At 38.6% G+C, this 14035-nt stretch overlaps 1 protein-coding gene across 1 annotated transcript; it reads left to right on the forward strand.

Annotated features, from left to right (window-relative positions):
- Positions 1-3448: 3448 nt before the first annotated feature.
- On the forward strand, positions 3449-7766 carry LOC138326535 (mucin-2-like). The gene has a single exon (XM_069272634.1). The coding sequence runs from the start codon at positions 3474-3476 to the stop codon at positions 7764-7766; it is 4293 nt and encodes a 1430-aa protein (XP_069128735.1). The 5' UTR covers positions 3449-3473.
- Positions 7767-14035: the final 6269 nt, after the last annotated feature.

A 14035-nucleotide genomic window follows, 5' to 3' on the forward strand; every position in this document is an offset into this window, starting at 1 on the left:
CCTATTTCCACTATGAAACAAATTCAGTTGTGGCGTATTAATTTTTTTCAGTAGCTTAGTTTGGCTCATGACTGTGCCAATTTTAACATTTCCCGCGAAAACGTTCTTAGTGTATGACGTCATAATAAACGACGTACTGTTATTTAGGGCTATGAAAATATACCCTCAAACTTAAGAAATGAGTGTAACATATAAAACATATAAGTTTAAATTAGTATTTTAATTTCAAATGCTTGGGCCATTTAAACACATAACTTATTGTGGAGGTAGAAAAAGCTTTAGTAGATTGTGGACATATTTCAGAATACCTTAACTTTGAAGATATTTCAAACTAAATTTATTTCGCTTTGTTAGTAAGTTTATTTGCGAAAGTACAGATAAAAATGATACAACGTAGCAATATAAAGATTGACTACATATAGGTTTATGGGGCATAACCCAATAGGTCTGGTGATAGATACATTTTGAACAGCAAAAAAATTGTTTCAAGACCTATTGATGTTTATAAACCTACATACAGAAATGTAATTTTAACTGTAATTAAGTCTTATATCAATTAATCTATTATCAGTTCTATCCCATAACTATGCATGTTTCACAATGGAAAACCGATGTGATAAATTTCATAGCAGTTGGTTATCGTTTATGTTTACACACTCCAGTGTGTAAACACCTACGGCGCCTCTGATTGGTCAATTCCAAGATATCTTGATTCCGATTGGCTCTCAACTTCGGGCTACTTTTCATAGCGCATTTTCTTTTAAATAGCATTGTATTTACTATTTAGGAGGTAGTTGCTTATTCAAAGTATAAAACAATAGGATATTGGCTCTCTATTTAGGCACTATATTTTATGGTGGAAAGATACATGTATCACTACACAATGTATGGTGGTAAGTTTCCCTGAATGAAGACGAGAAAATGGTTACCGCGGTATAACTATAGAGCTAAAGTTATGGGATAAATAAGTTCCACAACGCGTGACTGTTGTTACTCTCGTTAGTTAATTTTCAATTTTCAAAAGATACTCGCTAAAGCTCGTGTCTTTTCAAAATTTAAAATTAACAAACTGGAGTTTGATAAAACATGATAAACAACAGTCACGCGTTGGGGAACCTCTATATAACACTTTGTTTACAGGGCTGTAACATATAAAGCGAAAACTGCAATGTGTTTCAAATTAATATCATGTTTACTGATGTTAACCGGGAAACAATGATGCGTTTATGATGAAGTTGACGCTCCATCGTCAAACCCATTATGAGAAACATAATAACATTGTCATAACTAGTAGAGGTCCTCTCCATTATGCTTAGGTGTGTGACATTAAAACGTATCCATAAGTGCAGCTAACGTTAATTCCTCGTCTAATTTGTTAGGCGATGTACATAAAAATAATAAATGAACGTCGCTAGCACGAATTAGCTACACAATTTGAATAAGTGGTTTACTTTGGTCTCGGGAAGGTATAGTAGCTCATTTGTATTAGGCTGAATGCATTAACATGAAAATGAATGAAGTGTTCCGTGATTGGACAATGTGATGTTGTGTAGGCCAGATTAACTATGCTTTACATCTGATGTATAAATAAATACACTCTTTGTTATATTTGACTTTAAGATGTAAAATCACCTAGTATACTTCATATTTGACACAACGGACACTACATAATAACACGCTTGCACTATTTCAAAATGCTGATTAGCAACAAAATGTGAAACATTTTTCAAATGTACTTCAATTAATTATTTCGTTCATGTTAAATATCACTGGCATTTACAAACACGAAGCGGAAATTCTTACGAAACGTTAAAAGTTTGGCGGGATACGTTAATTTGTATATTTCTTTATCCCGTGTATTTATTATGGCTGAGCTGTGCTGGCACACAGGCTACAAGGTGCGTCATTTACTGTTAAGCTTATGGACATTAATCTCCATATAACTATCTGGAGACAGTGTAGCTCAATGACGAGTAACACACAGACATCCACTAACCAGTGTGACCATTTCCAATCTACCGTGTCACCGTGTTATACTGAGTAGCGGTCAGTGTGTGCAAGTTGAGGAGTAATGTTAGAGGAAGCACCATGTACAAATTAGTCCCGCCGTCCTGAAGGTAAGTGTTCTTAATTAACTTTTCTTTTCACTAAACATGTTGTGTTATTTGTGTCTTGTATCAAACACGTATATCGGTTATTTTCAAAAAAAAAATATATCATCAGTTGTAAACTTTTTATAAATGATTTTTTGTCATTTTTTTGAGAACATTTCACGTTCTAAGAAAAATGAGGTAAATTGTAACCATTTATCTTAACGTTTCTACAGTACGATATCTTAATAGACAAATACAATAGAAAATCGATTTAGTGGTCCCTTATATATAAATTGATATAGAATAAAAACAAAAAAATAAATCTTCGTGATATATATCTAGAGAAAATGTCCGTTCCTAATATAACCAGATCTCTTTCGTAATGTTTATTTTATATGCCTATTAGGTAATTAAGATGAGATTTCAGAAACAGATTACCTGTCGGAGCTGAAGGACCTGATAATGATTTCAAATAAAGAATAAATTAAAGAGATGACCTTTTAATTCCTTTATCTATTAGCAACATCTAACAACTATAACATAAATGACGTGTGTTTTAGAGGACGTCGATTCAAATGTTATGGTGGATACGGGGATACTAGGTAGCTGTTGATATGACGTTGTTACATCAACACACAATGCAGATCTCGTAGTTTGCGTTTTATGTCTGTTGACATTTGACCTCCTCTGTAATATGTTGCATACTAAATATAACACTTTCTCAAAATATACATATATATGTATGACAATGTCTTACAACGGTAAAACTTAACTCAGGTAGCTAAACATGTGCTTTAAAACCAAATAGTAAAACGATGTATTTATTCTACTCGTTACTGATGCCTTTGAAATTTAATTTTAATGCCTTCATATTTTTTTTTCAAACTAGCATTTATCTCTCGGAAACAGCATTTTGAAGCATTCGAAAAAGAAACAAATATTAGATATCAGATTGCTAAAAAAAGAAATGGTCACACCCGTTGCTCACGATTTTCCAGAAAATGAAAACGTGACTGAAATATTTTCTCTTTTTCATTCCAATTATCATTATACGAACATGTGCAAGTAATTAGGGTCGATGTTCGAGTGCGGATCGTACCATGATTGATGACTGGCATGTCAATATTTAGAATACATATCCTAGCTTGATTAATTACTTTTTAACTAGTATAAAAAAAACTTGAGATTTTTCTTATGCTATAGAAAGTTTATGAAAATTCACATATCAAATTAACATTGACGCACGTTTAAATGCTCTTGACTTTGAATGATATGTTATGTGTATTACATATGAAAATGATGAATGAAATTGAATGTTTTTTTTCTTTATTTCAGACTCTAAACATGGATTACAATTCGGTGATTTATGTGTTGATAGTTATGACATTGTGCAGTTGCAGCATGATATATGCTCAAAGACATTCCTTTCAAAAGCAAAACTTTCGAAGAATTCAAAGCAATGGTTTCAACTCACAACCATCTACCTCAGAGGGACAGGCATTCAGAAAGAGCAGTATGATGATAAGCGATCCATCAAATGCATTTAATTTTCGTCAGAATTCAAGACGTGAACTTGAACTTAACAATATGAACAATTTCCATAACCGCCAAACAGAAAGGCGACAGACAATTCGAAATCGTCCAGTGAATTCAAACCAGGAAAAAGGTAAAAATATATCTCCATCTTTCAGCATGCCTGTATTACCGGATATACAAAAACAGAGGAGAATTAACAAATCTAATAGAAATTTTGTTCCAACAACAACGCTTGCACCAGTGTTAAAAGTGGAATCGGCAGTGGTTTCTAAACCGTACATGGTACCGGGTTGGGTAGGCAGCCAAAACGGACAGCCAACGAGGCCATGGCAAAGAAATGGTCGGAACAGTAAAAGTAGAGCCGACGGCAGAACAGATGAATACATTTATATGGTAAATGGACATCCCGCAAGAAAAGGGAATTTCCTAAACGATCAAGACCCTCAGAATCAACAACAAAATACTAATTTTAACAATGGGAAGCGCTCATCCATGAATAGTCTTCCGTTGAATGGTAATAACTTAAACAAAAATAATGAACAATTTCAAAATAGCAATTATAAGAAAAACACAGTCCATCCATTGTTTCAGCATACCATTAATAGCAGAAGGTTTGGTGGAATGAACATGGGTGACGGTGGAGCTAACAGACAAACCGCAGGTGTGACGGGAGGAGTTCCAAACTCCGGTTCTTTAAGCAATAGTCAGTGGGGGGAAGGAACGTTAGGATCACCTGGAAACCTAATGACGCTCACGCCGAATGAAAATGGAATAGGGATGAATAGAATACATACTACGGCAGCCAGCGATAATTACCTTCCAAGCACGGTGTCGGTTAGATTACCTAAGAATGGACACCTACTACCCAGTGTGATGCCACAATTGAGTCCAACCCGAAGGGCAGAACCACCGCTGAGCCACTCGCGTCATCAAACTGTCATATCTAGTGGCATGGCCCCGATTCCACAGACTCGACAATATGTGGATAGTCCAATTGCAGTCAAAAAGATACCTATTCCTTCACCACAACCAGCAGAAATTTCAGTGCAGCCGATTGAAAGCTTCCATATAAGTACAAGGCGTGTGCAACAGGGCAACTCACGCCCAACAAGTATGAAGGTAGGTCCTCCAACATCTGGCTTCAATCATGCTCCATTTCCTAGTTATAGTATCAACAACCAAGAAGTAAATCCATCATCGATGCCTGGATTAACACAAACTACGAAGTCGAACGCACGTATCAATGTCCAAAGGCGACCCATGGATCACCCAGGACTTGCTATTGATATGATGGTTCCAGGTGTTGAATATATGGAACCGCGACAAACGAGACCAAGGCCGACGGTAGGACAACAGATAGGACCTTTACCCTCACCGCTTCCAAGGCAGCACATTGGGCCTAAAGCATTTAATGGCCAACAAAGGCGCCATCGAGGACCAATGCCAACCATTAGACATGATACAGGGCCACATCCAACAAATGGTCAACATATGAGTCCACAGACACCAATGGTGGAGTATATAAGGCCACGTCCAACACCAACGCAGGGTCCGAGACCAACCATAGGAAATCAAATAAGGACACATCAACCACCTAGTCCTAACTTTGGACCGAGGCCGATGACAGGACGTCACAAAGGGCCACATCCTACGCCGAGTCAAAATATGGGACCGCGGTCGACTACAGCACAACACGTGCGACCGATCACACCCGATGTAGGCATGAAATTTATACAACCGTCAGTACAGCCAATCATGCAGCGTCCTGTTCCAAGCCAAAGCACGCGACCCATCAAATCGTCAAGACAACCGATTGGAGACATTCCGCAATTATCACGGTCAATGCACGGTTCTATATCTCCACAACAAACACAATCAGAAATACATATGATACAAAACCAACCGTCAATGCCATTATTAGGTAAGATGCCAGGAACACCTATTCCGGAAAAAGTGTTAAGAAACCAACAAATGCTACCACTTCAACAGCATCCAAGGGCGCCCCTTATGGGAGTGATGCCATCGGCAAAACCACTACGAGAAAAGATAAACTGGCAAATGCACTCCCCGTTGCCAGCAAATGGGCACGGCCAGGTATCGCATCCGTGGTCAACAACTAGGACACACAGCGTAGGACCAATATACTCATCTATATCACAAAATGGACCGAACCTTGGAATGAACGTGCGACCAACGCGTATAGCTCCGAGTCAAGGCCCAATGCCACAAGACTGGTCACAATCAAGTTCTACAAGTTTGATTCTGCCATCGGCCCGACCGACTAAGAGCACTTCCGGTTTAGTTAATGGCCAAGTTATATCACACAGTACAGATGAACCAATACCAATAATTGAAACAACCAGCAATGACATAATAAAGCTAACAACTTATGATAATGTGGCAGACAAAACAAGTGATTATATCTCAATGACCTGGCTTCCTCAGAATAACCCAGGGGTATCTCCAAGTATAGACCAAGCTTCCAAAGGTCACGTGACAGTGTCGAAACCACGTGTGGATGACGACAATGGTAATCATAAAAACTCAAAATACAAAAATGGAATGGAAAATGGCAAAAATGGAATGGAAAATGGCAAAAATGGAATGGAAAATGGAGATAACGGATACTACGAAACTAAACCTACAACAGGAAGTAGAAAGGATGTACCTGTAACCAAGACAACCGTTAAAGTATCACCATCGCAACCAGTCAGAAGAGTATATGTGAAATTACAGGATGGAAAAGATAATCACCAAAGGATGAATAATGTTAGTAAAACAACACCAGCTACACCCAAATACAGTTCCTCCTCTGATCCAAAAGGAACAATATCTAGTTTAGACATGTTTCTCATACAGACATCCGGTCAGATTGGACCTGAATCACCACCTACGGAAACCAAGACAATGTCAACCACGAACATGATTACAAATAATAAACCGAAACCGAAAAAAGTAACGAAAGAAAAAACTGTTCTGGAGCCTGTTATACCGTCTACAAAGACATCAGGGAAACAATCAATGCGGATTTTTGACATCAATGCTTTCAGCATTATTAGGTCACAGTTTTTACCTAAAACAGATGTAAAGACAACAGCACAGACACCAAAAAGGCCATCCTCGACGGCGTCACTTCAAGAACTCACCAAAAGGCTGCCAGTTGTATCGAAAAGCGTTGTAGGTTCTACGCAAGCCTCGCTACGTTCATCTGTGCGTAATGTTGATACGAGGACGGATTCAATGTTGAAATCAGCAACTACGACAGAACCGACTACTACAACAAAGCGAACCATTATTTTCAGGAATAGGAATATCATACCTCCAGCTTTACAGGAAATCATGGATGCTTTAAAAAGACCTTATTACCAAGCAGGTGTTCCGATAAACTTGAACCAAGTGTACGCTCCGGAAGCAACAGAAACACCAGAAATACAAAAAACTAGGAAAACAAACGTAGGTGGTTTTGATATTGGAAATATTAATGGCAATATTCAGGGAAACCCTGACTTAATATCCCCGGCAACAACAAATAAAAAATCAGTAATAACACCGCCACCAACACAGCCAACACCGCCACCAACAACGACAACCATCGCAACAACAACAAGGCCTTTAACAACAACAAGAGCTACTACAACAACAACTAAGCCAACAACAACGATGGTGGTTTCCACAACTGAAACAATACCGGGAATGTCGTCTGAAAAACAAATGTCATTCAAATCAATGAAAACGTCCTTTGTAAATCCCAATATTCAAAGCCATCAAAATTACTCGTATAACTCTCCTACGGCAGGATTTATTTCTGAGCAAAGTACACAGCAGCCGTTCTTTGACGCTAAAAAAGAAGTGAGCCAAAATTTATTTATACAGCCCTCTGCGGAGCCAACATCCGATACAGATCAGACAAGTACAGTCAGTGAACAGTCTAAAACAAGCATATTCTTTGGAATGTGGTCTCCAACTCCCCAGAATGATTCAACTACAGGGGACACACACAATTCCCAACCAACCAGCGCCTCAACTTCAGGTGACCATACAAGTGACAACGGAATTCCTTACCCGACTCTATCACAGGATCATTTGACTCCTACTGATGCCGTCCCGTGGACATGTATATATCTCTGGTTAGGTTAGGCCATGGATGTATAAATCATGTATATATATCTGGTTAGGGACCATGGGCCACATGTATATATCTGGTTAGGCCATGGACATGTATGGATGTATCTGGTTAGGCCATGGACATGTATATATCTGGTTAGGCCATGGACATGTATATCTGGTTAGGTCATGGACATATCTGGTTAGGCCATGGACATGTATATGGTTAGGTATGGACATGTATATCTGGTTAGGTCATGGACATGTATATCTTGTTACTAGGCCATGGACATGTATATATGGTCTGGTTAGGTTAGGCCATGGACATGTATATATCTGGTTAGGCCATGGACATGTATATATGGGTTAGGTATGTATATATCTGGTTAGGCCATGGACATGTATACATCTGGTTAGGCCATGGACATGTATATATCTGGTTAGGCCATGGACATGTATATATCTGGTTAGGCCATGGACATGTATATATCTGGTTAGGCCATGGACATGTATATATCTGGTTAGGCCATGGACATGTATATATCTGGTTAGGCCATGGACATGTATATATCTGGTTAGGTCATGGACATGTATATATCTGGTTAGGTCATGGACATGTATATATCTGGTTAGGCCATGGACATGTATATATCTGGTTAGGCCATGGACATGTATATATGGCCATGGACATGTATATATCTGGTTAGGTCATGGACATGTATACCATCTGGTTTTAGGTCATGGACATGTATATATCTGGTTAGGTCATGGACATGTATATATCTGGTTAGGTCATGGACATGTATATATCTGGTTAGGCCATGGACATGTATATATCTGGTTAGGCCATGGACATGTATATATCTGGTTAGGCCATGGACATGTATATATCTGGTTAGGCCATGGACATGTATATATCTGGTTAGGCAATGGACATGTATATATCTGGTTAGGTCATGGACATGTATATATCATATCTGGTTAGGCCATGGACATGTATATATGCTGGTTAGGTCATGGACATGTATATATCTGGTTAGGTCCATGGACATGACATGGAATATATCTGGTTAGGTCATGGACATGTATATAGGCCATCTGGTTAGGTCTGGTTATGGACATGTATATATCTGGTTAGGCCATGGACATGTACATGTATGGATATATATCTGGTTAGGTCATGGACATGTATATATCTGGTTAGGCCATGGACATGTATATATCTGGTTAGGCCATGGACATGTATATATATTAGGCCATGGACATGTATATATCTGGTTAGGCCATGGACATGTATATATCTGGTTAGGCCATGGACATGTATATATCTGGTTAGGTCATGGACATGTATATATCTGGTTAGGTCATGGACATGTATATATCTGGTTAGGCCATGGACATGTATATATCTGGTTAGGCCATGGACATGTATATATCTGGTTAGGTCATGGACATGTATATCTGGTTAGGTCATGGACATGTATATATCTGGTTAGGTCATGGACATGTTATGTATACATATATCTGGTTAGGCCATGGACATGTATATATCTGGTTAGGTCATGGACATGTATATATCTGGTTAGGTCATGTATATATCTGGTTAGGCCACATGTATACATGTTAGGCCATGGAATCCATCTGGTTAGGTCATGGACATGTATATATCATGAGTTATGGTCATGACATGTATATATCTGGTTAGGCCATGGACATGTATATATCTGGTTAGGCATGGACATGTAAATAATCTGTATATCTGGTTAGGCCATGGACATGTATATATCTGGTTAGGTCATGGACATGTATACATATGGTTAGGCCATGGACATGTATATATCTGGTTAGGCATGGACATGTATATCTGGTTTAGGCCATGGACATGTATATATCTGGTTAGGTCATGGACATGTATATATCTGCCAGTTAGGTCATGGACATGTAATATCTGGTTTAGGCCATGGACATGTATATATCTGGTTAGGTCCCATGGACATGTATATATCTGGTTAGGTCCCATGGACATGTATATATCTGGTTAGGCCATGGACATGTATATATTCTGGTTAGGTCATGGACATGTATATATCTGGTTAGGCAACCCATGGGGGACATGTATCTGGTTAGGCCATGGACATGTATATATCTGGTTAGGCCATGGACAATGGTATATGGACATGTCTGGTTAGGCCATTGGACATGTATATCCTGGTTAGGCATTAACATATCATCTGGTTAGGCCATGACATGTATATATCTGGTTAGGCATGGACATGTATAATTCTTGGTTAGGCCATGGATATATGGTTAATCATGTATATATAGGTGTATTATATATCTGGTTAGGCCATGGACATGTATATATCTGGTTAGGCCATGGACATGTTATTATGGTTAGGTTGATGGACATCTATATATCTGGTTAGGTCATGCGACATGTATAATCTGGTTAGGCTCATGGACATGTATATATCTGTTAAGGTCAAGGACATGTATATATCATAAGGCCATGGACTATGTATACATTCTGGGTTAGGCCATGGAAATGTATATATCTGGTTAGGCCATGAAATGTATATATCTGGTTAGGTCATGGACATGTGTATATCTGGTAATAGGCCATGGACATGTATATATCTGGTTAGGCCATGGACTGTATTTAGGCCAATGGACTTTGTCTGGTTAGTCATGGACATGTAATAGGCGATTCTGGTTAGGTCATGGACATGTATATATCTGGTTAGGTTGTATACATATATTAGGTTAGGCCATGGACATGTTACTATCTGGTTAGGTCATGGACATGATTATACATCTGGTTAGGCCATGGACAATGTATATATCTGGTTAGGCCATGGACATGTATATATCTGGTTAGGTCCATGGATACAAAATTCAAAATGTCCAAATCTACATTAATGGAATCATCCAGGCGTCAATGTTCGAAATCATCAGGTTAAGATTTCTATGCAGGTAATGAAATACTATTATGTGTAACAGCTGTAACGGGATTGGTAGCTCAGCGGTAGAGCATTTGGCTTGTGGTCTGGCCGTTACATTTTCTCCTCTCCTGTTACACAACTGACATTGATTAGCTACAATTAAATAGGATTCTAAGTGTTGTGATGGGTATGAACAATCATTTCAAGGAAGAAAATGCTGGCTTTTGAGAATTTCAAGTGGCCCAATGGGCCGAAACTATCAGGTTACAATTTTGGTGCAAGTGTTGAAATACTGTTATTTGTAACAACTGACATTGGTTTTTACATTAATGTAACAGGGTGCAGGATTTACAATAAATTTAATACCTGCCTCTGCAATGGATTGAACTCGGGACCTCTGGATTACTAGTCTGATGCTCCACTGGTTGAGCTCTAGCCGAGCGACATATTGCAGCTAGTATTGACCAGGGTTACATACTCCCTCTCTAGGAATGAACTTGTCTTGAGTTTCTAGGGGCCACGATTCCTTCGCAGGTATCGTTAAGTATCCTTTCCAATTCCCTACATGAGCACAAATGTAACAGGATGCAGGATTTACAATAAATTTAATACCTGCCTCTGCCAGGAATCGAACTCGGGACATCTGGATTACTAGTCTGATGCTCCACCGATCGAGCTAAAGAGAAGTTCTCTCTAGCCGAGCGATATATTGCAACTAGTTTTGATCAGGGTTACATTAATGTATAATTATTTGTGTTATGATGGGTATGCACAATTCTTTTAAGGGTAAAAATGATGGAATTGGAGAATTTCAAAAGGCCCAAAGGTAATAGTGATGCTATAATTGACCAGGAGATTTTTTTATCTTTAGAAAATATAACTCACTTTTTTCATGACTCTGGGGAAGTTTTAAAAGCATTTAATTATAGGCTATAAGTGTATACTTTACAAGACATCATTCTTATTTGATTTACATATTAATACTACAGTGAATATTAAAATTAAAAAAAAAAAAGAAAAATTCTATTGGACTTTGCATTTGTAAAAGCAATAGACAAATACGAACAGTGGCGTAGGACGATGAAATGTAATGGGGGGGGGGGGGGGGGGGGGGGGGGGGGGGCAAAGGTCCTCAATATTTTGTAAACTCCCAAAAGACATGTTTGCCCCCCCCCCCCCCCCCCCCCCCTCTGTCGAAGAGTACTAATCTCAATAAAGCCGTGTTATTGAAATGAGTGAATTTTTAACCTTGAAAAATTCTGATGTCAGTAGTCAGTACTGGCATCAAAGTGTGAATTAAAACAAGAGGCCCAGAGGGCCTGTATCGCTCACCTGGTTTTTTGTTAGTAATTATCACAAGACTCTGACAATAAGAAAATTAAGCAAAATTGACTCCCAAAGTTTAATTTTGAATCACAACCATACAATGATGCTATTGATACCATACAAATATGCTATCCAATACATAGGTTCAGAGACAAAGTAATTTATATGAAAGTAGTAGCCTAATTGACCTTTTTGACCTCGCATCTATTGCCGTCTAAGGCCCCGGGGGTTAGCCCTATCATTTGTACAATTTCAAATCCCAACCCTATAAGGATGCTACCATTGCATTATAAGTGCTCTTCCATTCTTAGATGCAGAGAAGAAATCGTTTATATAGAAATAGCTAAATTAACCCCTTTTGACCCCACCCTTCAGGCCCCCGGGGGGTCAGCCCCATCATTTGCAAAATTTTGAATCCAAAACCCTATAAGGATGTAACCATTGCATTATGAGCGTAATCCCATGTTAAGTTGCAGAGAAAAAGTCATTTATATGGAAATTGACAACTTTTGACCCCGCCCCTCAGGCCCCCGGGGGTCAGCCCTATCATTTGCACAATTTTGAATCCCCACACTATAAGGATGCTACCATTGTATTATGGGTGCTATACCATGCTTAGTTTCAGAGAAGAAGTCGTTTATATGGAAATAGCCAAATTGGCCCCTTTTGACCACGCCTCTCAGGCCCCCGGGATGTCAGCCCTATCATTTGCACAATTTGGAATCCCCACCCTATAAGGATGCTACCATTGCATTATGGGTGCTATACCACGCTTAGTTGCAGAGAAGAAGTCATTTATATGGAAAAAGCCAAATTGACCCCTTTTGACCCCGTCCCTCAAGCCCCCAGAAGGGTCAGCCCTATCACTTGCACAATTTTGAATCCCCACCCTATAAGGATGCTACCATTGCATTATGGGTGCTATCCCATGCTTGGTTTCAGAGAAGAAGTCGTTTATATGGAAATAGCCAAATTGACCCCTTTTGACCCGCCCCTCAGGCCCCCGGGGGGTCAGCCCCATCATTTGTACAATTTTGAATCCCCACCCTATAAGGATGCTACCATTGCATTATGGGTGCTATACCACGCTTAGTTGCAGAGAAGAAGTCATTTATATGGAAAAAGCCAAATTGACCCCTTTTGACCCCATTCCCTTGATCATTTGCACAATTTTGTTACATTATGGGTGCTAGACCATGTTTATAATTATTTGTGTTATGATTTTATTATGGGTGCTATCCCATGCTTGGTTTCAGAAGTTGGGTCATGCACAATTCTTTTAAGGGAAAAAATGATGGAATTGGAGAATTTCAAAAGGCCCAAAGGTAATAGTGATGCTATAATGGACCAGGAGATTTTTTTATCTTTAGAAAATATAACTCACTTTTTTCATGACTCTGGGGAAGTTTTAAAAGCATTTAATTATAGGCTATAAGTCTACAAGACATCCTTCTTATTTGATTTACATATTAATACTACAGTGAATATTAAAATTAAAAAAAAAAAAAGAAAAATTCTATTGGACTTTGCATTTGTAAAAGCAATAGACAAATACGAACAGTGGCGTAGGACGATAAAATGTAATGGGGGGGGGGGGGGGGGGGCGCAAAGGTCCTCAATATTTTGTAAACTCCCAAAAGACATGTTTGCCCCCCCCCCCCCCCTGTCGAAGAGTACTAATCTCAATAAAGCCGTGTTATTGAAATGAGTGAATTTTTAACCTTGAAAAATTCTGATGTCAGTAGTCAGTACTGGCATCAAAGTGTGAATTAAAAAAATGTAAATGACATTGAAAATATATATATATATAATTAAGATTTCACTTAGGCTTCTTCGTGGATTTATAGCACAGATTTTTATGAAGGTTGGACTTTGTCATTTGATATATAATAACCAGAAACATACATGTATTATCAATTACTAGTGACAACAGATCTCTGACCATCAGATAACTGTTAACTGTAATAATTATAACTTAACTTGTTAATGTATTTCGCCGTTAATGTATCAGTTAAAATTTGCGTATGGTTACCT

This window comes from Argopecten irradians, chromosome 6, assembly GCF_041381155.1.
Source record: "Argopecten irradians isolate NY chromosome 6, Ai_NY, whole genome shotgun sequence".
NCBI lineage: Eukaryota > Metazoa > Mollusca > Bivalvia > Pectinida > Pectinidae > Argopecten > Argopecten irradians.